Source organism: Patagioenas fasciata, chromosome 15 (genome assembly GCF_037038585.1).
Source record: "Patagioenas fasciata isolate bPatFas1 chromosome 15, bPatFas1.hap1, whole genome shotgun sequence".
Classification (NCBI taxonomy): domain Eukaryota; kingdom Metazoa; phylum Chordata; class Aves; order Columbiformes; family Columbidae; genus Patagioenas; species Patagioenas fasciata.
The window spans coordinates 13652285-13674410 of record NC_092534.1 but is presented as its reverse complement, the minus strand read 5'-3'; the positions used below and the strand labels follow the sequence as shown (position 1 = coordinate 13674410).

Here is a 22126-nt window from a genome sequence, read left to right as displayed (position 1 = left end):
ACTCCAGCTCAGCAGCTCCTGGAGAAACCCACCAGCCCAGCAAAGGACCAGTATACCAGTACAAACACCCACTGTATACTGGAGGACACATTTGGGTGGCTGCCCCCTTAGAGGGACCATGCTCCCAAGACGTGCTGCTCAGCAAAGGGCAGGGAAAGCTGCTGACCCCTAAATTCAGCTGCCGCACCCTGACAGTCCCCATGTCCCCTCCCTCTGTTGGATGTGCTGAGTTTTCCCTTCTCTGCAGCGAGATCTGTGTCCTCGTCACCCGCATTTGGGCACTGCCTGTTTACACCTCATGATAGACCCACAGGTAGGTCACTGGACAGAAATAACCCCTTTCAACCTGTATTTGAGACAAATGGGGGGAAAAAACCCACCATTTCTCCTAATAATGGAACTCAAAGTGATGAATTTTCCGCTTCTCCTGAAGTTCTTTCCTCGGAGGCACTGATGCATTTTTAATGGGTCTTGATGTAGCTATTAAGCTGGTAATTTAAATGAAGATCCCTCCAGCTCGGAGGGGGCCCTACAGCAGGTTGGGGCCCCCCAAACCGAGTGGGCTAGTGGGTTTTCCTGAGGTCCCCACTCACCCACAGCACCCCTGACTCCAGGCTGAGCATCACCACCAAGTTCCCGGAGCTTGAGGGACTCGGTGTCCCCAGCCTGATCCTGCCCAGTAGGGGCTGACAGGGGCAATATTTGGGGAGGGAGCCATTTCCCTTCTCCCGGTCCCATTGAAAGGGGGAAGCGAAATAACACACACACACTCCCCAGCAGCTCCACATCCCTGGGCACGATGCTCAAGTGACTGCGGATGCCCCCGGCCACGCACCCCGAGGCGCAGCTGGAAGAAGCTCGGGTCGGGGGTGCAGCAGGCTGGGGGTGCCCGGGGGGGTACAGCGGGTTGAGGGGTACCCGGGGGGGTACAGCGGGTTGGGGGTGCGGAGGGGATGGCGAACCCCGCCCGGTCCCGGCGGCTCATCCCTGCAGGGCCGGGCGCTGCCTCCCCCTCGCGGCCGCGGGCGGGCCCTGCGCCCCGGGACCCCCCCGCGACCGGGACATCCCGGTCCTGCGTGGCCCAGGTGGGGAGCAGAGCCCGGGGTGCCCCCGGCAGCGCTCCCCGGGGGGTCGGGGTGCTGCTCTGGGGACCCCGGCTCGTACAAGCGCCGGATCGGGGCCAGCGTTACCCCGCGGTACGAGAAGGGACACGGGCGACAGGACCCCCCTCCCCACCCCTGAGCAGCCCCACGGGGATACTCGAACAGCAACAAGAAGCAGGTTTGAGGGTGAATTTTATTGAAAATAACGACGGGGTTTAATGGGTACAGACCGTTCTCAAAAATACAAGGCTAGAGGGGCTTTCTGATTTAAGTTTAATCCCTCACCCACCACGAGGACGAGCTGGTTGCCCCCAGGGCTGGCATTACACCCCCCCACCATGGCAGAGGGGACACGGCAGGACAGGAAAGTGTCAGATGGAGAGGGGCAGGTGAGAGGCTGAAGAGGGACAGGTAGGACCCGTGTGGAGCGCAGCAGAGATGTCACAGGGAGGGGTTGTGTTCGTGTTTGCCCCTTCACTTTATCCACAGGGTCCCAAGCCCACCCCAGAGGCATCTCCCCAGGGTTTGAAAGGGCAGATGCTCCCTTTCCCCAAACATCAGGAATTGCTCCGGCAGCCCAAAAAACCAAAGTACATATATAATCGCCACCCCCCAAAGCACAGGAAGACACAGGAAGGGGAAAGGGGTCAAAACAAGGAGAGAAGGGGGGAAACAAAAAAAAGGACAAACAAAGCTCAACATCAAAACGAGAAATAATCCAAAGTAACCAACTACGAAAAGAAAAGTAAAAAATAAAGAACAATTATACATCTCAGCTGCAAAGCTGTCAAAGCAAGCAGGGAAAGGTGCGGGTGCCCCAGGTGGTTTGCAGAGCAGGACCAAAAAGGACATGTGAAGAAGAATCATTTATTTTACATGAAGAGGTGGTGTGGGGGGGTCAGGGTCAACCCAAAGCTGAACAGCGTTTGTCCAGCTCAGCCTGGGCTGGTTCTGCCAGGGATGGGAGCGGTGACAGGGGCAAAGTGCTGGTGCATGATGCCCCAGCACAGGGGCACAAAGGATCAAACCCCTTTGGCCCTGAAGCAGCTTCCCCCAGGAGCAGCTCACAAAAATAAATGCTGAGCAGCCAGTGCCACAAACCCCAGGTTGCAGGAATGGGGAGCAAAGAATTGAAGGGGACATTCTTCATCGGGTGGGGAACACTGGAAATGCACCTCAAAATCCAGACCTCCAGGGCATGAATTTCAGGGGAAAAAAAAAACCCAACATTTTTTAAAGATTCAGTTAAAAAATAGATGCATTTCTTTTAAAAAAGAGTCTTAGGCCAGGGTGTCTTGCAGTGACCCCTTCCCCCATCACCCCAAATTGAGCCAGAAAAACGCTAGCCATTTCACCAAATCTGCTTGCCACATAGACATTCACACATTCATCGATTTAAAAATATATAATATATATATAATTGTGCACACACATACACACACACAAATATATATTAGAAAAGAAAAAAAAAATCCCTCTGAAAACTCAATCTGTTTAAAAAAAAAACCCAACAAAATCCACAGCCGGTGCGTTTATCCCGTGATCACATACAGTAGAAGACAGAAATTCCTTTTGCTCCCATAGCTCCTCGCAGAACGTTTGGGCTGGGAGAGTGAGGGAACACATCAGGTTTTCACAGTGGATTTGTTAGCAGAGAAGGAACTGCTCCTCCCTCCTCCCACACAGAAGGGCTTTAATTTATAGCAAGTTAGATTAAAACTAGGCAACATGTTACAAAGTCCATTATATATAGACATAAAATGTACAAGTGGCGGCAGCCCCCATGCGAGTCGCTGGGGTTTCGATCTCGGTTGATGCCTCGGCTGCAGCTGGGGGGGCTGAAGGCAGTTTGGGACACAAGGGGTGCGAGTCCGGCCTCCGAAACGAGCGAGTGTCACAGTGCGAGGTCTTACGTGAGCTCAACAGGTTGGGAAATGGAGCAACATCTTCTCCAAGAGCCGGGGAAGGTGGAGGTGGGGGCTGCAAAAGGCATTAAGATGCCCAGGGGGAAGATGTATCCTCTTAGCCCAGGGCTGGAGGGGTGGGAGGCAGCACCCGGGGACCTGCTTGTCACCCCCCGTGTCACCTCATGCCCGTGTGTGAAGGGAGCACTGTGCGCTGGATGGAGGCCCGTGGGTTAAAGTGTGTGTTGCAGCTTGCATCAAGGTGGGCTCATCAAAAAATGCCGTTTTACTTTTCACTCCCCCAAAAGGAGCAGCATATCGATGGAGGGAGGGGGGCGCCTGGTCTGGTGCTGCCTCGAAGGGTCATTAAGATGTGGAGCCAGGCATTAAAACAGCCACTGGTGTGAGCAGTGGGATGCCAAAGATGTGTAGGCTCCTGGGGGCGGGGAACCAGGCACAACGGGAAGGCGAGACCAGACTCTGGGGAAGGGGCTTTGGGCAGGCAGGGGAGGACACAAGCACAGCAGCGCTTTTTTCCTCTCTGCCTTCCCCAGGCAGCAAAGAAACAAACTCCCTGCGCTGTGCATGGGGCTGCAGGGGAAAGGAGATGCCCTTGGGCAGCCTCTGCCCTGGCCCCACTCAGACCCCACGGACACCGTCCTCTCCCCGGGCGGGACACGTTGGCTTCGGTCTCTGTGGCTTAGTCGGGAAAGTGTCGGCTTCAAAAGGCTTGTCCTGGGGGATTTAATTTTCAGGGCAAAGAGAAAAGAGATCACGAGGCCAGATGAGGCCGGAGATGCCCACGGTTTGTGCAAACCACCACTAACTCAAGTCCTCGTTCGCTCTTCTGCGCAGGAGCCAGGATGGAGGGGCTGCATGAGGCCACGAGGTCGGAGTTAGGAGTCGTCCCCAAGGATCTCTGTCACGAAGGAGGCCATGTCAGTCTCTTTGGTGTCATGCAAGGTGAAGAACGGGTGTTCCTGCCAACAAGAACCAAGATGACATCAGCTCACACCCAGGGACAGACAAACCCAAGAGCAGGTCCCAGGGGAAGTCCAGCAGCTGGCAAGGTGCTGGGGGAGAGCTGGACACCAGCCTCCTCCCCAGGTTCCCACAGACACCACCCTTTAGCTTAAACTAACACCTCCAGTTTTGGTGTTTCTAGACTCAACCCCACCAGGGTCGACCACCTTGGCAGCTGCACTATCATCATTTGAGCTCTAAACTCACCAAGAGCAGATAAGGAGAGAGGGAAAAAACACCTAGAAACCCTGACCTTACCACCCATGAACTAAACACACCCTTCCACCTTAGACATGCTACACCCATCCCGCTCTGTGCCTGAAAAAATATATCACCCACAAGCCCTGTTGTCCTATTGCCCCAGGACCTGCTGGACCATTCGACTTTCAAAATGCATTGTGATAAAGACCAGTAGAAACGGCTCCACGCTTACCATAAGTTCTAAATAGTTCATTCTCTCAGCAGGGTTCTTCCTTAAGCTAGAAGACAAAAAAACAAAAGGAGAGAAAGGCTGTAGGATCTTTTTCTTTCGCTGTGTGTGGTCTGTCACAGGGGATTCTCCCCTCCCAACCAACAGGACACCCTTCTCATGGGCAGCGCCTATTCCTTTCCCTCCTTGGCTGAGCAGGTTTGAACCACCAGCAAAGCGGCCAGGCAGGTAACTGGGAAAGGCCAACTCAGAGTGTTTTGCCACCAAAAGAACAAGCCGAGCAGCTCGCTGCAGTCTGTCCCGTACAGCCCTGCTTGTCCGCACAGACCAGAACAAACCAGGGAAGGAGAGGAGATGGTTTCCCACCCGCCATGGGGTGAGTAGACCATCTCAAGGCTTGTTTGAGCCTTGTCTTGGTGGGTCAGCCCGGTCTGGCAGCTCCAAGCAGCACCTGGGGAGCAGAGGGACACCCCGAGAGAAGCAGCTATCGTACGGAGCACCCACAAAACCACAAATCAGCTTTCACCCAGAGGCACCCAGATGCTGCCAGGGGGTTTGTTCTCGTTTCATTGCTGCTCTGCCAGAAATCACCAAAATTTCAGCAGCAGCAACGGCAAAAGGGGAAGAGAAACCTCAGCACCTTCCACCCAGCCTGGGTGAGTCAGGATGAAAGCAAAACCAGTTTGGGCAGCGCTTCCTGCCGTGGCCGAGCACCAGCCTCAGTACGGTGAAGTGGGGAGAAACGTGCTCAAAAGGATGACAAACCCAGCCCCAGGCTTTGCTCCAAGCCCTGCAGATCAGGGTTCCTCTTCAGCCAGGCTGGGAGAAGCCACCGGTCCCCGGCAGACTCACCACTGCGCTGTGAAGTCCACAAACTCCTTGGAGAAGCGATCGGCGGGCAGCTGGGGCGAGGGCTCCTCCACCACTTGCTTGAGCTGTTGGAAGGGCGTCCCCCAGGACTCGTATGGGAAGCGAAGAATGGCCAGTTCGATCTGGGGATGGAGACAGGACTACATGAGACATCGTGACGAGCGCGACCCCACGCAGCCCAACTACCTTGGCCTCCGCAACCAGCTCACATTCAGAATGAAAACCCTCTTTCCTTACAAACCATTTTCAATTTGGGTCACATAGCTTCTTTTTATTTTTAATACAAAGACCCAGAGGCCAAAAATACTTCCTTTTGAGGTTGGTTCAGCATATTAATGCATTTACAGGAAGCCACCAAAGATATGTAAAATTGGATTATTTTAAAAGATAATAACAGCACACTTCTTCTGCACTGGTTTCCAAAGTGCTTTGCTCTCCATGAGCCAGCCTGTGGGCTTCAGGCTAGTACTGTATGACCTAGACACACAAAAAATCCACAGACCCAAGAAAAAATAGGTGTTAGGACACCACTGAAGAAGATCTTTGCCAAACCACTTCCATTATTGGGTCCCTTCCTACAAGTCTCCTCTGCTCCATCACCCATTCAAGCTGGAAAAAGCCCATCACAGCTCTTGGCCACTCTCCTCATTGAATCATTTTGGTTGGAAGAGACCCTAAAGATCAATGAGTCCAAACGTTAACCCGGCACTGCCACTAAACCATATCACTAAGAACCTGTTTTACATGTCTTTAAAACCGCTCCAGGGATGCCAAGGGCCAGGTCCCATCTTGAGGTGGGCAGCAGGACCTCCAAGCCCTGCCTGGCAGGGTGGGATGGGATGAGAAACCTGAAAGGACACGGGGCAGAGGCAGCTGCCCCGATCACGTTGGGCTCAGGTTCAGGGAGCTCAGCTCCTGCTGCTGGAAAACAGAATGAAACCACCAGCCCAAAAATGCCTGGATTAGCCCTGCAAACTCAATGGCCCTAAAACCAGCTGGTGAAATTAAAAACAAACAAACAAAAAGAACAGTAAGGCAGCCCAAGAGGAAGACATTAGAGGGAATCAGACAGGTTGTGGCTCCATTCTGCTGCAGGCTGGCAGGCTTTCAGCAAGGTCCTCTCTCGCATTCAGCTTTGGAAAGGTTCGAGATTTCATCATTCAGGCAATCTCCCATCCCACAGGTTCCTGCGCCTTGGGAGGAAAGCTGAGCTGATGACATTTCCAGCCAGCCTGGCTCTGCACTGGCATGGGGACACCGAGGAAAGGGGCTTGGATTTGACACTGCAGACAAAACCAGCTGGGAAAGAGGTGATATTTGCTAAGAGATCCGTGCAGGGATGCAGCACCCAAACCAGAAGTCACAACTAACAGGGTGCAGGAAAAATTCTTGAAAATAACCATGAGATAGCCTCCTGGAAAGTGAGAACCGCATCTCCAGGCGGCATCTCCTTGGAGCCAACCGCTGGGATTTCCTTCATCCTCTGGCACCAGAAGATTTCAGCTTTCTGCAAGATCCATTTCTTGCAGGAGGTAGATAAACCATCCTGAGCAGCCGCGATTTTGGAAACGAAAGTTATTTCCCCTTCCTGTTGGCTGCTCTGAGCTACCCTGCAGGCAGGACTTGCTGAAAACCTCACACAGCAGTAGGACAGGTGAACTCATCCCGATCCTCCTGCAAGGCTTTGCTAACATGGGAGGGTTTGCACACAAGGCTGTGACCCAGCTGCAGCAAACCCCGCTCCACCGACTCCAGAACTGCAGAGCAATTAAAAGCCAGACTCTTGGATGCCCAACTAAGCCTATTGTCATCCAGGTATTGTCCCCCAGGAGTTTGCCAGCCACATCAAAATAATTCAGAGCCAACTGGAGGTATTTGGAGCTAGAACTGTACGACAAATGTGCTCTGTGCAACAAAGTGGAGGGGTACAAGGGAACCATGTGGGGATCACAATAGTTTGGGTTGAAGGGACCTTCCCAGCTCCCCCAGTGCCACCCCTGCCATGAGCAGGGACATCTTCACCAGCTCAGGTTGCTCAGAGCCCCGTCCAGCCTGGCCTGGGATGTCTCCAGGGATGGTTCATCCACCACCTCTCTGGACAACCTGGGCCAGGCTCACACCACCCTCAGCATCAAAAATTTCTTCCTCATTTCGTGATACATAAAAAGCCTGTATGTATCTCCCAGGATCCAGCAGGAACATGCAAGAAGGGAGAAAAGAGAAGGGGCAGGAGACGAATTATCTCCTGGCAAGCCTGCCAGCCAACACATCAAGAGCCACAGCAGTGGTAGCAACACTGGCTGCACAATCAGGCTCACCGTGACCTGTCCCAGGGTGAGGTGCCCCTGTGTGCACAGGGCAGCACCACCACCCTGTCGCTCTGGGTAACGTATCTCATGCCTCAAGCTCTCACACCCAGAATTTAGCCCCGTTTGCTGGGCAGCCATCCAGGGGTGCAGCCACCAGCTGCCACCACTCACAGCAGGGTCAAAGCCCCACCACACAGACCCCATCCCAACCCCAGGGCTGCAAGCCCCATCCCTCGGCATTACCATTGTGATCCCCAGACTCCAGACGTCCGACTTCACGTTGTAGCCCTTCTGGTTCAGCTCAGGGTTTATTCTTTCCGGCTATAACAAAAAACCAAAAGGTATTACAACTCTATTTCATTTTCTTAGTGCAAAACCCACAGAACAAACCTCTGGCTCCAAAACCTAGGTTGGGCAAGTTCCCCTGGCTCACGTCCCCATGGAGACAGAGTCTGAGGTTAAATCTTAGCACCGATTAAAGCCACGTCTTGCTCCATACAGCCTACAAAAACTCTCCCATCCACCTCCTGAGTGAGACCTGTACTATCCCTGCAGCATCATCCCTGTCCCAGCAGCAAAAACCACCCACACAGATGCCACAGATGGCAAGGGGAAATTCATACTGATCTGAGGACGAAATGAAACGATTCTGCCAATAAAAGCCTCAGCTCCAACAAGGAGCAGCCCTTCCAACCACCACAACCAGCACACCAGGCCAGTCTTTTACCCTGCTGCAAACGGAAGGTGGCAGAGGAAGAGTCTGCTGCAGGATTAACGCGCACAGCAGAGCTTACAGGGAGGGTAATCCCATCCTTGGGGGACTCTGCTGAGTCAGGAAGCCCAGAGCACTCTGAACTGGTTTCTGTCTCAGGACAGAGGTAAACCAAGACCGATTTCTAAGCAGCAGCCTCCTTGAGTCGAGGCTGAAGGCTGCCAGCCCCACACTCACAGCCATGTACGGTTTGCAGCCAGCATCCATGGTCTTCGCAACTGAGTCCACCAAGTAGCCGCTGATTCCAAAGTCACACATTTTCACGTGTCCCTCCTTGTTGATCAGCACATTGGAAGGTTTCACATCTGAGAGAGAGAACACGAGAGTAGATTGGGCTTTTGCAGGGGTGTCACAGAGCCTGAGACAAGATGGGAAGCTCTGCACCAAGCTGGCAGAGGACCAGGCAGGACCCAACACAGGAGAAGGGAGACACAACCCCACCGCTCTCTTAAGTCAATAAAACTCCTTGACAGGTAAAACTATAAACCATGCTCTCCAGACAGAAAAGGCTGAAATAAAAGTAGTTAATGCCCAGATCCTTAGGAGAGATTTATGTGCCCAACAGACTCTTAAAGTTTTCCACTACCGAGTTCTCAGGACACCTTGTCTCATGCTCATCATGATCTGTCCACAGCTACACAAGGAACTACATCAGGATGAAGAACAGAACCCAAGTGTTACAATTCCCATGAGTGATTTGCAAGGTGTCCTTCAGCCCTCACCTTGCTAGAGCTACCCAGCCAGGAAGGTCTGGGGATTCTGTCCCCAAGAGCTGCCTTCAAGGTACCTCTGTACTCAGAGAGAGACAGAGATGCCCATAAAAACGCAGGTAGTGAGGAATTCAGTTACTGTATTCAACCCTTCATCTGGAAAGGAAGATGGGAACAACATCATGCAAGCAGATGCATGAAGGATCCATCTCAGGAACAGATCTTGGGCATCTAGATTTGTCTACCATGGTCCCAAGTACCACTGGACCCCACCACAGGCATCCCAGAGGGACACGCCACGCATCTCCCAAGCAGGAGTCCTCACATAACTTATTTCAAAGACACCACATCGTGCTGATCCCATCCAGCACCTACCTCTGTGGATTACGGACAGTTTACTGTGCAGATGCTCCAGAGCTCGTACAATCTGGGGACAGAGTGAAAGGGTACCTGTTAGTCACACACCACCCATTTCCACATGCTGCAGGCCTCAGAGACCTCCAACGGGCTCAGGGGATGGACAAAACCAAGTAAGAATCCAAGAGGCACTCACAGACACAGCCATTTTCCCCAAAATGTCTTCAGGGATGGTTTTCTTCTTCTCCAGTACTTTCTTGTAGAATTTATCTAGGGAGGTGTCCATGAGCTCCATACAGATCCACACATCGCCCTGTGGATGGAGAGAAAGCAGTTGAGAAGGAATTCCCTGGAAATCCCTGGGAGCTGAAGGGAATGGTGGGGACAGATGGACACACAAGGCAGGCCTAGGTCCCTGCCACACAGCCACTAATGGCCACACCACCGGCACAACAAGGGCAGAGATGTCCAGGTACCACCAAAACTACCTGCGATGATCTACCCCAAAGTCAGTTTGGATCACGGATAACACGCTTGGGCATCTGCCAGGGAAGTGAGGGACGGGACCTGTTCAACGCTGCCTGAAGGAGGCCAGCCTTTAGGTCATGGCAGCATCTCCAACAGCCCAGCTGGGCTGATGGAAGCAGGGGTGGTTTGGGACAGTTGGGTGCCTTCAGCACAATCACATAGGGCGCAGGTGTCACGCAGCCCACCAGCCATCCAGCGGCTTGGTACCTCGCGGAAGAGGGCTCCGTAGAAGGTGACGGTGTAGAAGCAGTCAACGGTCCTCATGGAGATGTCCAAGTCCATCAATAACCTCTTCTGCTCCTGCGTGTTCACAGTCGCTCGAATCCTCTGAGACAAAGAAAAGAGGTTTGGTGTAGGTGGGATAATACAACTATTCCTTCGGCTGACTCAGGACCTGTGGTTCTGAGGCCAGGGCAAGTGTTTTGGGCTTAATTTGCAGCCAGTAGCACCCCAGAAGATGCCCAGATTCCATCTTCCAGATGCATGACAAACCCTTGACAAGCTCTGCAGCCAACGCAGGATCAGGCCAGCAGCCTGGACAGACTCTGACACCCAGACCTCGCACCATCTACCTGCAGGCACCAACCCGGCTTTCAGAACCTGCTCAACAACCCCACAGCTGGTATCAGCACAGGTCTCCAACAGCCAAACCCCACCAGGGACAGCAGAGGCTGCAAAATCGGGACAAGACTGTCCCCGTTTTGCTGTGACTAGTGGGGTTCAGCAGAGTCTCTCCACTCCCTTGGAGCTGCACATCCCAACCTCCCTCCCGCTCAGCACCAGTTCTCCTCACCTTCACAGCCATGATGGTGCCGCTCTTAGCGTGCCGGACCTTCTCCACCACACCGTAAGCCCCGCGGCCCAGCTCCGAAATTGCCACCAGGTCATCGGCTTCCACCTCAAAGTTCTTTAGGGAGAGAGACAATAAAAAAAAAACCCCAATCAGACACAAGCACGCTTTTCACCAAGGGCATCATCAGAGGTCCAGCACCTGCAGCTCATTCATGCAGAGCATTTCCAAACAGTCACAGAATCATGGAAAAATCTGGGTTGGAAGGGACTTCCAAAGCTCCCCCAGTGCCACCCCTGCCATGAGCAGGGACATCTTCACCAGCTCAGGTTGCTCAGAGCCCCGTCCAGCCTGGCCTGGGATGTCTCCAGGGATGGTTCATCCACCACCTCTCTGGGAAACCCGGGATAGTGTTTCACCACCCTCAGCACCAACAATTTCTTCCTCATATCTATCCTGAATCTACAGGAACAGGCCCTGTTAAAAAGAAAGGAGTTCACGGGAGTGCAACTAAATCTCGCTTCAATTTGGGAAAAAACCCATCACCAGTGCTCAGCCATCGAGTGCCCCATGCAGCAGGGAGCCCGTGAGCTCCTGCACAGCCCACAAACAAGTTTCCCTAAAGACGCGTTACCCTCTAATTGCCGGCGCTGCTGGGCAGGGCACAAACCCAGTGAGACATGGGCTATTTTTGGATGCTGCGTTCATCGCTCCTAATAAGTCACAGCCTTCTTTTAGCCGGGCTTTATCCAGCCTCCAGTTTTCCTCCGGTCTCAGGGAACAAAGAAATAATATAATACCAGGATGCCAAATCGCCCCAGTAGCCACAAAGGCAGTGAGGGTGGGAAACACTGGATAGCGTGTGCATGCGAGCTGTGCCCAGAGCAGAGAGGAAACAGCTTTTGGCGTTTAGGAGCCAAGCTGGGAGATGTGGCTGCCGGGCTCCTGGCCAGCAACCTCCCCTCAGCATCGGCCGCAGCGCAGTCAGCAGCCACCAGCTCTGCCGGACCTTCCTGGCAGCCCTGTCTCCGTTTATTTGAGCCAGATGTGGCTGGCAGGCGGCCGAGGCGGGAGCAAGGGAGGTGGGAGCCTGAGCTCAGCGCTGAGCTATGCGCTGCCGGCACAGGAAGGTGCCGGCCCTTTCCTGGGCAGGACAGGACGGTGGGTGCAGAGATGGGAGCAGGGCTGGGGGGACATGTCCAACTCCCTGCCCTGGGCAGCTCCAGAGGAGCAGTGCAGGCTCCTACAGGGGCCTCCAGGAAGGATCTGGTGCCTCTCACAACACATGTTCTGCAGTTGTCTCAGGTTATTATATTATTTTTTTTCTTTCCTGGCATTTACCCTAAGGCTTCCCCAGAAGCTGGCGGTTTCCAGTACGCTCCAGGAACCAGCATCGCCCTGCCCAGCACCAAGAGGTGATGCTGGTGCTCCCCTCCAGCATTGCTCACCCTGGGGTTACTGAGCACAGATCTGATGGACCCAAGGTCACCATCCATCCCCATGGCCCAAAGCCAGCCTTCTGTCCAAGCCCTCTTCCTCCATCCCACATTGCAGTGCTCCAAAAACACCTGGATCAGACCCCTCCTGCAAACACCAGCACAGGGAGAGCAGGGGAAGAAGCGAGTCTAGAGAGCTCTCCCTAAGCTACAGCACCCTCCCATTGCACATGCCATACCCTGGCTGTTACACACAGCATCTCTCCCCAGGCTATTAACACAGATGACACAATGGCCAGAAAATGATCCAGGCATCAGAGTTGTTCTCTGGATCCAGCCAAAGCTTCCTCTCCTCTCCTATCTGTCCCCCAACCCTAAAACCTTGCACCAAGGTGCCCAGATCCCGCCAGTCAAGTCACCTCCCAGCCTGGAAGGTAAGCAGCTTCACATAGAGCTGATCCAATGCACCGCACGGTATTTTTAGCTCCATTACAAACAGCCTTATGCAGCCCCAGGAGAGCCCGTAATGAGAGAATGAAATAAAAGAGAGACAGTGGCTATTTCTAGCAGTGTTTTTCATCAGGTCACTAGGAAAGGCTTTGGAGAGCCTGAGAGCTTCATGCCCAGCCTCTCCCGGGCCACAGGCAGTGACACAGCCCTGTGGGTCAGCAGGACAAAGGGACTTTGTCTGGGGCAGCTGGAGAGCACGGTGAGGCCACGCTGATTTAAGGTGGATGGGCTGGGTCTGTGCATTCAGACCAAGGTGGCCAGTGGGGCCACTGTGATCTCCCACTAGGGACAAAACTGCCCACCCAGCCTTTGATGCCACCCATCTTGCAGGCAAGGTGACATGTTCAGCTCCCCACCAATCACTGCTCTAAATACATAGAGGGGAAAGGTGAGATGTCCCATCCCTGCAAAGATGTGGCCCATGAGGCCGCACCAGGACAGCACCGCTCTTCTGATGGGGTGCTCTGAAATCTCAAGAGATGCCCCATCCCTGGGGATATCCCAGGCCAGGCTGGACAGGGCTCTGAGCAACCTGATCTGGTTGAAGATGTCCCTGCTCATGGCAGGGGTGGGCCTAGATGAGTTTTTAAGGTCCCTTCCAACCCAAACTATCCTATGATTTGACAGCAGGTTGTCAGGCATGATCCACAGAAACCTCCATATGAAGGGCAAACAAAATCGGAAGCAAGCAAACAAGAAACCACATTGACACGTACTTTATCTCCAATGGTAATGAAAGCCCTGGAGTCCAAGTTCCTCGGGGGCCTGCAAGAAAAAGAGAAAGAATCAGGAGAAAATCCAGCCTTACCCGTCTTGGCCAGAGCCAGGTTTCACATTCCTTCCAGCACTTTCAGCCGCCACTTTCCACCATACCTTGCTGTTGTGGGTTCAAACCAGCCCCCTCCAAATACTCACAAATGCTTTAATCGTACCAGTAACACCCCAGCCCACACCCACAAGGCACTCGCTGTATCCAGCTAGTGAAAACCCCCGAGAGCCAGCGAGGCGAGACATGCATCAACCCAGCCAGCTACAAAACCGTCCCCGCTCGGGAGACGAGCCTGAGGAACCGAGACCGGTGGGATGAGATGCTTTTGCAGCAGAGCGGCTCAGCTGTCATGTTTTGACAGGCAGGTGTTGTAAGAGGATGGCCACGTAGCCCGAAACACACGCCGAGGGAACAACAGGTAATTCCTCACCCGTGAGTCATTTGTGTACACTCGCGGGCCCGTTTCAGGCAGCGCAGGCAGCACGGCAGCGGCACGCTTCGCACAACGCCGCGCAGGCAAAAGTCTTCCTTTATGGCTTTTTAAATCCTCATCGCTGCCCACTTCCCATTACGGGCAGCAGGGTACTTTTAGAGCCACCGTGAGCTTTTTGGCCCTTGTGCCTCGCTTCTCTGCTCTCCCCATCCCCTGGGACCTTCCAAGAATGGAGGTTGCCCAACTGGTTCAGCTTCTCAGTTCCCATCAGACAAATACAACCACCTCCGGCTTCAAGGAAGTACAGCAGGCTCGCAGCAAAACCTTGCACTGTGCAAATATTTGCGCTGCGCCTTGAAAAGTGTGGAGCAAAGGAGCTGCAGGGAGCTGGCACCAGCTTTACAGGGGCACTCCAGGCATGCGAGTGCTCCACAAACTCTGGCGCGATGCCTTCTCCAGGGGAAATCCAAACGTGGAGAGGAGCACAGACAAATGCAGCCATGGGGGAAAGGAGGCGGCTGCTGTGCGCAGGGCTCGGCGTGTGCACACACAGCTGCACAGTATTAATGGGGGAGTTTCCCTGGCTCCCCCTCCAGTAGATCTGCCCTACCTATCTGGGGTTTTAGGTAACCATATTTCCCCTTCAGGGATTTTACTGCTTTCCCAGAGCTGAGAGGGTGTTTAGAAAGGGTTTCCAGAGCAAACAAGGCTCAGCAATGGAGATACAGCCCAAGGTGTTTTGGAACAGCACCATGGAAGTGAAATTTAAGCCATCTGGTCTTTGTCAAACCAAGTGACGCTACCCTGGGCTCTCCTCCCCCCCAGCACAACAAGCATCAGCTGCATGAAACAAACAGGGCAGAGAGAAATTCCAGTGCCCTGAGATACTGCTGGGCACCAGCTCCTGACACCGAGCAGCACAACAACACAAGGCGTCCATGTCCTTCTTGCACTGAGGCGAGGAACTGCAAACAACTTGAACTGGTGCACAGGTCCGGGGACAGACATCCTGCCATGCAGAGCAACCCCCAACCCTCACCCCCCTCCTCTTGCCATGGTCCTGCTGCCATCACCCCTTTCCCTGCACTAAAACCTTCTCCTCCTCCCTCCCTTGGGCACATTTGCTCTCTCCATGATGTCTTTGCCCTTTGGTATCAGCACAGCCATAAGCAGAGAGAAGAGAATCCCCCAGCGCTCTCCCAGCCTTTACCTTTCAGCCATTTCAAATCAAATGAGCACTACCCAGAGAGACACACGCTGTGTTGGTGTGTCGCATGCACAGGTGTGTGGAATTCCCTCTCATCATTTGCAAGACAGAGCTAAAGAGAAAAAATTAACTATCCTGATTTTGTAAAGTCTACACAGACCATTTCCATGGATCCAGCTCCAGAAAACCACCGGCTGGCTTTAAGCAGCAGAGACACTTACGTTGCGTTGGCAACAGGCTGTTTGATAGGGACGCATGTTATCCTCAGTTCCCGTTTCTTCTTGCTTTTCACTGGAAGAGAAGATGCACACGTGAGCAATTGGCATTTTTACTTCTCTGCCTTCAAGCATCCCCTTGCCTCCGGCCACCAGGCAGGGCCTGGATCCCCACACTGTGCAGCTACAACAAGATGACAAGAGCGTCACAGTGCTCACACCCATTTGCCCAAAATTCCAGGCAAGAGCCAGAAGCACAGGTAGGTCTCAATGGCCCTGCTGGGCACTTGCCTGCAGAAATACCCAGGGGTGCATTGCCAGAGACCATTTTCCACGTCTTGCAGCCAAGCATCACCTTGCAGTGCTCTCAGACACCCCAAACATACTCTTTACCCTTCATGGCCATTAACAGTGCCCTCTCTTTGGGGATTTTCATTGCTTATGTTCAGGAAATGGGTTAAAGCTGCAGTTTCTGCTTGGTGCTTACCCGGTTTGTGTGGCTCCAAGGATCCTTTGGAATCTGAAAGAGAGAAAGGAGACAGAGGCTGAGCCTTCATCCTCCAGACCCATCGGGTACCAGCCTGCATCCCTTGTGGACCCTCACACAGCCCAAGGTGAGCAACCCTGGCTGTGCTGCAGGCACAGGGAGGCAGCAGGGCTGCCAGAGCCAAGCCCAGCAAAGCCTGGCCTTATCCCCGTTTCTCCAGCCACAAGAGGTCCCCATGCCATTAGCGATGCTCCCAAAAATGCTCCCTGTCAGGTCCCTCCTTGCCCCACAGTCCCCCAGCACAGAGGGTGAGGACCACCAAACCTCAAGCAAAACCAAGGGCTCAGTCCCAGCAGGAGAGGGGACACCCAACACTCAACAAAGGGAAACCAGGGCAAAGCCAGACATGAGCTTTGACTACAAGAGACAGTAGTGAGCGAACTGGCCACAAAACAGGTTTGCAGAGGCTGAGACCCCACCAGACAAGGCAGGACCCCCCGTCAGGAGTGACTGGGGGTATGATGCTCTTCCCACTCCTCCCCACCTCCAAACGGCACTGAGAGAACAAACCCCATCACTGCAGAGGGAAATGGGGTTCGGGCAGGCCCAGGGCTGGCCAAACACTGGCAGATGACACTACGGGGACAAGGGACAACGAACACGGGGAGCCAGCAGGCAGGAAGGGGCAGAGGAGACATGCACAGGGCTGAGAATCAGCTCCCCACGGTGCTCCGCACCCCAGGCTGTGCGCCAAAGCCCCAGATGTTCCTCCATCAGAAACAGCTCACCCACCTATCCCAGACCATGCAGGGCTGGGACGGGGGCTGAAGTGACACAGCTGAGAGCATCAAAGTCCTGAACCTCCCCAGAGAGACAAGGGGACAGCTCCACTTTGCAGCTAAAGATGCTTTTGGCTGCACAGACCTGGGAAAGAGATTAAAAAGCACCAACAGTGAGATGTGCTCTGGGCACTGGGATGGGAGCAGGCAGCTCGGTGTGGCCTTGGACAGCCCTTGGAAATGGCTCTGACCCGCCTGGCTCCTGGGAACAGGCACAGGGACAAAGTCCAGCACTCTGAACGCTGCCGGAAAAGGGAGTGGAGAGGTGAGGAGCCGGGATTTCAGCTGGAGATGCAGCACATGAGAGCTCCCGCAGCAGCGAGACAGATGGACGATACAGGCACAGCTGTTCGCAGGACAGACAGACTCCATCCCTCCCTTAGCAGGCCCAGGTGTCTCAGATAAGACAGGTGCCTGAAACGCACTTTTCCAGTCCTGTTGTCCTCCAAACACAAACCTTGCTGAGGCTGCAGGGGAAAGCTGGTCTGCAACACACTGCAAAGGTCCCAATGGCGGGACCAGCAGCATCCCTGCTGAGGGGATCAGCACCGATCAGTCCATGTCCCCACCTCATCTGCCACCTTTCCCCAAGGTCTGGTACCAGCACAATTCCCATGAGCTACGAGAGTAATGGGAACTTCCAGCTTGGCAAAACCTGACAGCGAGCTGTTCCACGCCAAACCGATCCTGCTCGGCTTGGAAACCATCTCTAGAGACCTGACCATGTCACAGTGATCACAGCTTCCAGTTCGTGAGCCTGCAAAGTTTCCCCTCCTCATCAGCCACCGAGCAGAGCTGGAAGGGGGAGCTCTCAACACCCCAGCGCACCCACTGACGACACTTTGCAAAAGATGAGCGACGACAGGAGCAAACGCAAAAGGGAGCCAAATGAAAGATGCCATCCACACATTCAGAAATGCCATCCCTTCCCACACTCAGCCTCTCACTACTCAGGATGGGGGGCTGACCACAGAGCCTAAAAAACAGGGTTCACAGCATCCCTCTGCACCCAGGAAGGTTGGGAGGTCCCCGTGGGCACGTGTCCCGTCCCACCCAGGGGGATGGATTTAGCTTGCTGCTGACTGGGGCCTGGCACCGAGCATCTCTATCCATGACCTGCTCAAAAAGGCGAACAGCATTTGCACGCAGCTGCCCCACAGGCACCCACCAACCACACCTTCACACGAAGCCCTGAAATGCCCCCCATCCTGGTTGCTATTTTGCTTAATCTGTTTGCTCTCCCTCTCCCCAATTGCCATAGTAACCCCACACAGCCGGCACAAAGCGCCTTCTGTGCCACCAGCTCCCCTGGCAGTGCCGGTCGGTGACTCACGAGCTAGGAGCAGAGTCCCCGTGTCCCCAAGCCTGGCATCCGCAGGCTGGGGTGTCAGCCCTTCTGCAGCCCCGGCTGCAAGAGCAAGGCTGGAGGGAGCTGGGAGCACCCAGTCTGGGGTCGGGAATCAATGGGGTGCATTGTTCGGTGGAGCCCAAGCTCATAGGCAGGATTTGCAAACACAGGTTGGAGGGGCAGCAAAGGGACAGGCAAATTCCTCACTAGAAACCCCCTGCACCATACAAGAGTGACATTTAGCATCTCTGAGCACTGGTCATCCCCTGTGAACTCTGCTATACTGGGGATCCTGCACATCAGCCCCCTTCTCTGCACCCCAGACTGCTGCCTATGACTTCCCCGAATCATACTACCGGGGTCAGCAATGATCCCCTTCCTACCCCGTCACACCTAGCCCCAAAAAGCATTTCCTGGCTCCAACCTGAAAAAGCACCAATTAAACCGGAGATATCCTGCCACCACTCCCAGGCTCTGGCTGGGCCACCTACGCTGCTGGAAAACCCAGCTCAGCCCACGCCTGCAGGAATAAAATCACTGGAGATGCTGCCCTGCAGCCGGGGGAGCCAACACAGAGATTGGATTTGCTTGTCATGGCTCTCCCAAAATTTGCTACGAGCTTCTTGCTGCAAACTTCTGCTGCAAGCGCAGGTCTGGCGGGGCGGAGGTGGAGTGGGCAGGCGCTTCCCCTTGAGCACAGCCCGAAAACAAAGAGAAAGCACCGAGTAGCCCTGGAGCTCTGCACAGCGTGCTCGGGGCAGGCAGAGCCGCCCCACTATTGCACTGCCCAGCAATCTCCTCCCACGGGAAAAAGCGAGGAACAGAAAGGCAGTGGGATGGGCACGCCAAGACCTCGCAACCCAAGCCCTTCTGTCCCACACCACAGGGCAGCATTTGCTTTGAGCCCCCGCAGGCAGCTGCTGTCAGCTCCTCCTCACCGCCGCGGCCTCGGCACCGTCTCTCCCATTTAGAGTCAGTGCAGGAGGAATTGCTGGAATGTGAAGAACAGTTTATGTCACCTGAAAACCCTGGAAACACTCCGGTTTCCCAGGGCACTGAGCTCCTGCAAGAGGGGTGGCTGCAAGCACAACGCAACACAGTTGCCCTCTGGAGATCCCTCCACCTGGGCAAAGAGGCAGCAGGGGGACAAGGCAATTTGGGGACATGTCCTGGGTATCCCAGGGTCCTGCTGCAAGCCCTGGGGACACGGGACAGCCAGGTGCTGCCAGCGCAGTGGAAGGGGCTGCTGGCCGCAGGGACATGTGGCACAACGCCTTGCACCCGGGCAGGGAAAATTAGCTGACAGGAGTTCCTGGTGCAGAAGAGACTGTAACCCACGTGATGCTGCAGGCACGCAACTGCATCCTTTATGGTAAGAAAGGAACCATTTCCTCCTAAAGAAAAAAAAAACACACACAAAACCCTAGCAATTTTTTTTTCTCATGCTACAATCTCCACCAGATAAGAACTGACAGACGTTTCCTGGAATTGCTTATTTCAAGATCTGAATCCTCATCTTTGCCACCAGCGACTTCAGTCCCATTAAGCTGCACCCCTCCCTGGAAGGTTTATCCTGCCCACTCCGCTGGCCTGGGCGGAGAGAAATGAACAGGACAATCTAATGAACTGTAAATAAAACTCTTTGTCTGAGCCAACCTTTGAAATTAAACCTCTGTGCTGCCTGGTTCCAGCCCCAGGTGAAGCCCTGGGGACGGCTGTGGCACAGGAGGCTCCTTCCAGAGCCGTGTTGCTTTGCTAGTGCTGGGGAAAAGGTTTCGGATGCACCCCGGTTCTCCTCAATCTGAGGGGCAGAGGGTTGGAGGAGGGTGAATCGCAGCCCTGCTGCAGAGAAAGAGCTGGAATTAAAGAAGCACCAAAAGAAATTTTAAAAGAAAACAAATGAAGGGCAGGGTGCAAAGCAGAGGGGGGAATTTGGTTGCTTCAGTCACGAGAGCCAGCTCCTCACAGGCACGCTTTGTGCTGTTTTCCGCTGTTGAGAGTGGAAAAAGCTATCTGTGGAAATGGAAAAAGAGCTCTCAACCTGCCGAGAGCTGTCACTCATCAACCCGCCCGGGTCCGCTGCAGCGAGGGGCTCCCGAGGGCCATCGCCGCCCCACGCTCGCCACTTCTGCAAAAAAGGCAAGCGAGGAGGAGGAAAAATCCACGCTGCAGAAAAAGCCCCTTGCAGCCCCAAAAGAACCTGTCAGCCTGTGCTGAATCACAGCTCCTGCCTGCCGGGGGCACCCCCTTTCCAACACAACAGGCTTGTTTGCAGGGCATGACCACGCCAGAGCTGCTGGAAAACTCTGCGTCCCGGGAACGCAACCAAAACCGGAGCCAGGAGCTGGCTTTAGCCTCCGAATATTTCCCTTTAGCTATGCTAGATTTGATATTTTTTTAAACAATTAAGATGCCAGTGTTTCAACCCCCCCACAAAACACACAAGTTTGCAGTGCTTTAAAAATCAGATCCTCGGCTGCAGACACCGACCCCCCGCCCAAGCAAGGAGAAAGAAGTAAAACGCTACGGATTGATCCAACAAAGTTACACGGCCCCTTTTAGCACCAGAATCGGCCCTTTGCTCTCCCCCACCACGTGCTTTGGACATTGCAACATGTACCTTGCTTCTTGTCCATGGTTTCTCAGAAATGAAGAACAGCGCTGGCACGCCTGGCAGAACAGAGGGATGGGGAAAAAAAAAACCCCGCAGGATCCGGCCCACGGCACTTCTTGCAAGCACCGATGATTATTTTCGGTGGGAATGCACGGCCCGGATGGCTCGCTGGCTTCACGCAGCTCTCCTCACCCAGTATCCCCGGTTCCCTGGGTTCCGCGGGGCTGGTGGGAGCAGCGGGGAAGGCGAGCCGGGGGAGATAAGGAACGTAACGCCGTGTTCCCTCATCGGCAGCTGCCGAGGTTGGCCCGTCTCGGCTCCAATTACCCTTGAAAAGCTCAACAGTTGTAAAAACTGCAGCGGTGAAATAGCAGGTGACGTCAACAGGAAACTGGGGGGGAGCCAGATCCAGCGCCGGGAGCCACCGAAGCTCCGGATTGCTACAGCGCATCCCGCTGGGACGCGTTTTCTTCCGATAAATTCAATTATTCAAACCCAGCCGCTCCTGCCTCCTCGTCCCCCTCCCCAGGGAGCCCACCGGAGCGGCCCTGGCTTGGGGACAGCGCCCGCTGTCCTGTCACCGCAGCAGGGGGAAGCCCACGCTCGCTGGTTTGGGCGCCAAGGGGATGCCGGGATAGAACGAGGTCACATTTCTTTGTGCTGCAGGTGACACGCTAATTGCTTTGCCACTAACAACTATTACCACAACAAATAGTAGAAATATTGTTCCATGGCGATATCGGCACAGAGCTCAGCAGCTATTCCAGGGTGACAACTGAGACGGCATCTCTGGTGGCAAAATATAAATTGCTGCATGGATTTGGCTGGTAAAAGCAAGGGAGAAAGATGAAGGCACGGGGGCGGGGAGGGGGGGAATAATTTTCCTGCAAAGAAATGCAAGAAAAGTCACAGCAAAGTATCACTGCTCTTCCCCTTTCCCTCAAAACCAGGTGGCAGAAGCCAGCGCTGAAGTTCTTGATCAAAGACAGACTCGGCTTTGATGGGCTGCAGTTTTGTTTTCAATTTCCCTGTCAGCCTGAAGGGGAGATACTGTACTAGCTTCTTTACCTTCAACTAATTATAGAAAACATGCCTCCGGTTCGCTCCTGAGCTGTTCCCTAACTTGCGGGTTGTGCCGGGCCATACGCGTTTGTAGGTAGAAAAGTCAGAGGTCAAGGTAAATGCACATACCAACATAATGAGCAGCTCTAATTTTAAATAGTGTTTATATAAGCCTCAGAAGGACAGCAGAAGATATTTTCTCAGGCGCATTTCCACTCCCAGGGTATAGTTTCAGGCACAGATCATCAGCACATAAAGGATGCTGACGCAGGAGCCACGATCGCAGATGGCACCAAGAGCCACCGGCACCTGTCCCTGGCACTTCTGGGGTGAACGATGCTGCCTTGTCCTCCCCTCATTAACCCTCTGGCTTGAGGGCCAGTTCCCTGACCCAGACATAAAATGCTCCA

The 22126-nt window shown here is 54.1% G+C and overlaps 1 protein-coding gene across 2 annotated transcripts in view; it reads right to left on the bottom strand.

Moving 5' to 3' along the window:
- Positions 1–1277: 1277 nt before the first annotated feature.
- MAP2K3 (mitogen-activated protein kinase kinase 3) overlaps positions 1278–22126 on the bottom strand; it is a 33161-nt gene continuing 12312 nt past the window's right edge. The window contains exons 1-13 of one of the 2 annotated variants that reach the window (XM_065850929.2): positions 20661–21210; positions 15854–15886; positions 15373–15442; positions 13459–13507; positions 10800–10913; positions 10214–10333; positions 9675–9791; positions 9497–9548; positions 8589–8716; positions 7883–7960; positions 5313–5452; positions 4464–4509; positions 1278–3987 (exon numbers count right to left, since the gene is read on the bottom strand). In XM_065850929.2, coding sequence (XP_065707001.2) covers positions 3904–3987; positions 4464–4509; positions 5313–5452; positions 7883–7960; positions 8589–8716; positions 9497–9548; positions 9675–9791; positions 10214–10333; positions 10800–10913; positions 13459–13507; positions 15373–15442; positions 15854–15886; positions 20661–20676 — 1047 coding nt within the window. In that variant the 5' untranslated portion in view covers positions 20677–21210 and the 3' untranslated portion in view covers positions 1278–3903. Of the gene's footprint in view, positions 3988–4463; positions 4510–5312; positions 5453–7882; positions 7961–8588; positions 8717–9496; positions 9549–9674; positions 9792–10213; positions 10334–10799; positions 10914–13458; positions 13508–15372; positions 15443–15853; positions 15887–20660; positions 21211–22126 lie in introns of those variants that run through there. The other variant, XM_065850928.2, reaches the window with a different exon arrangement.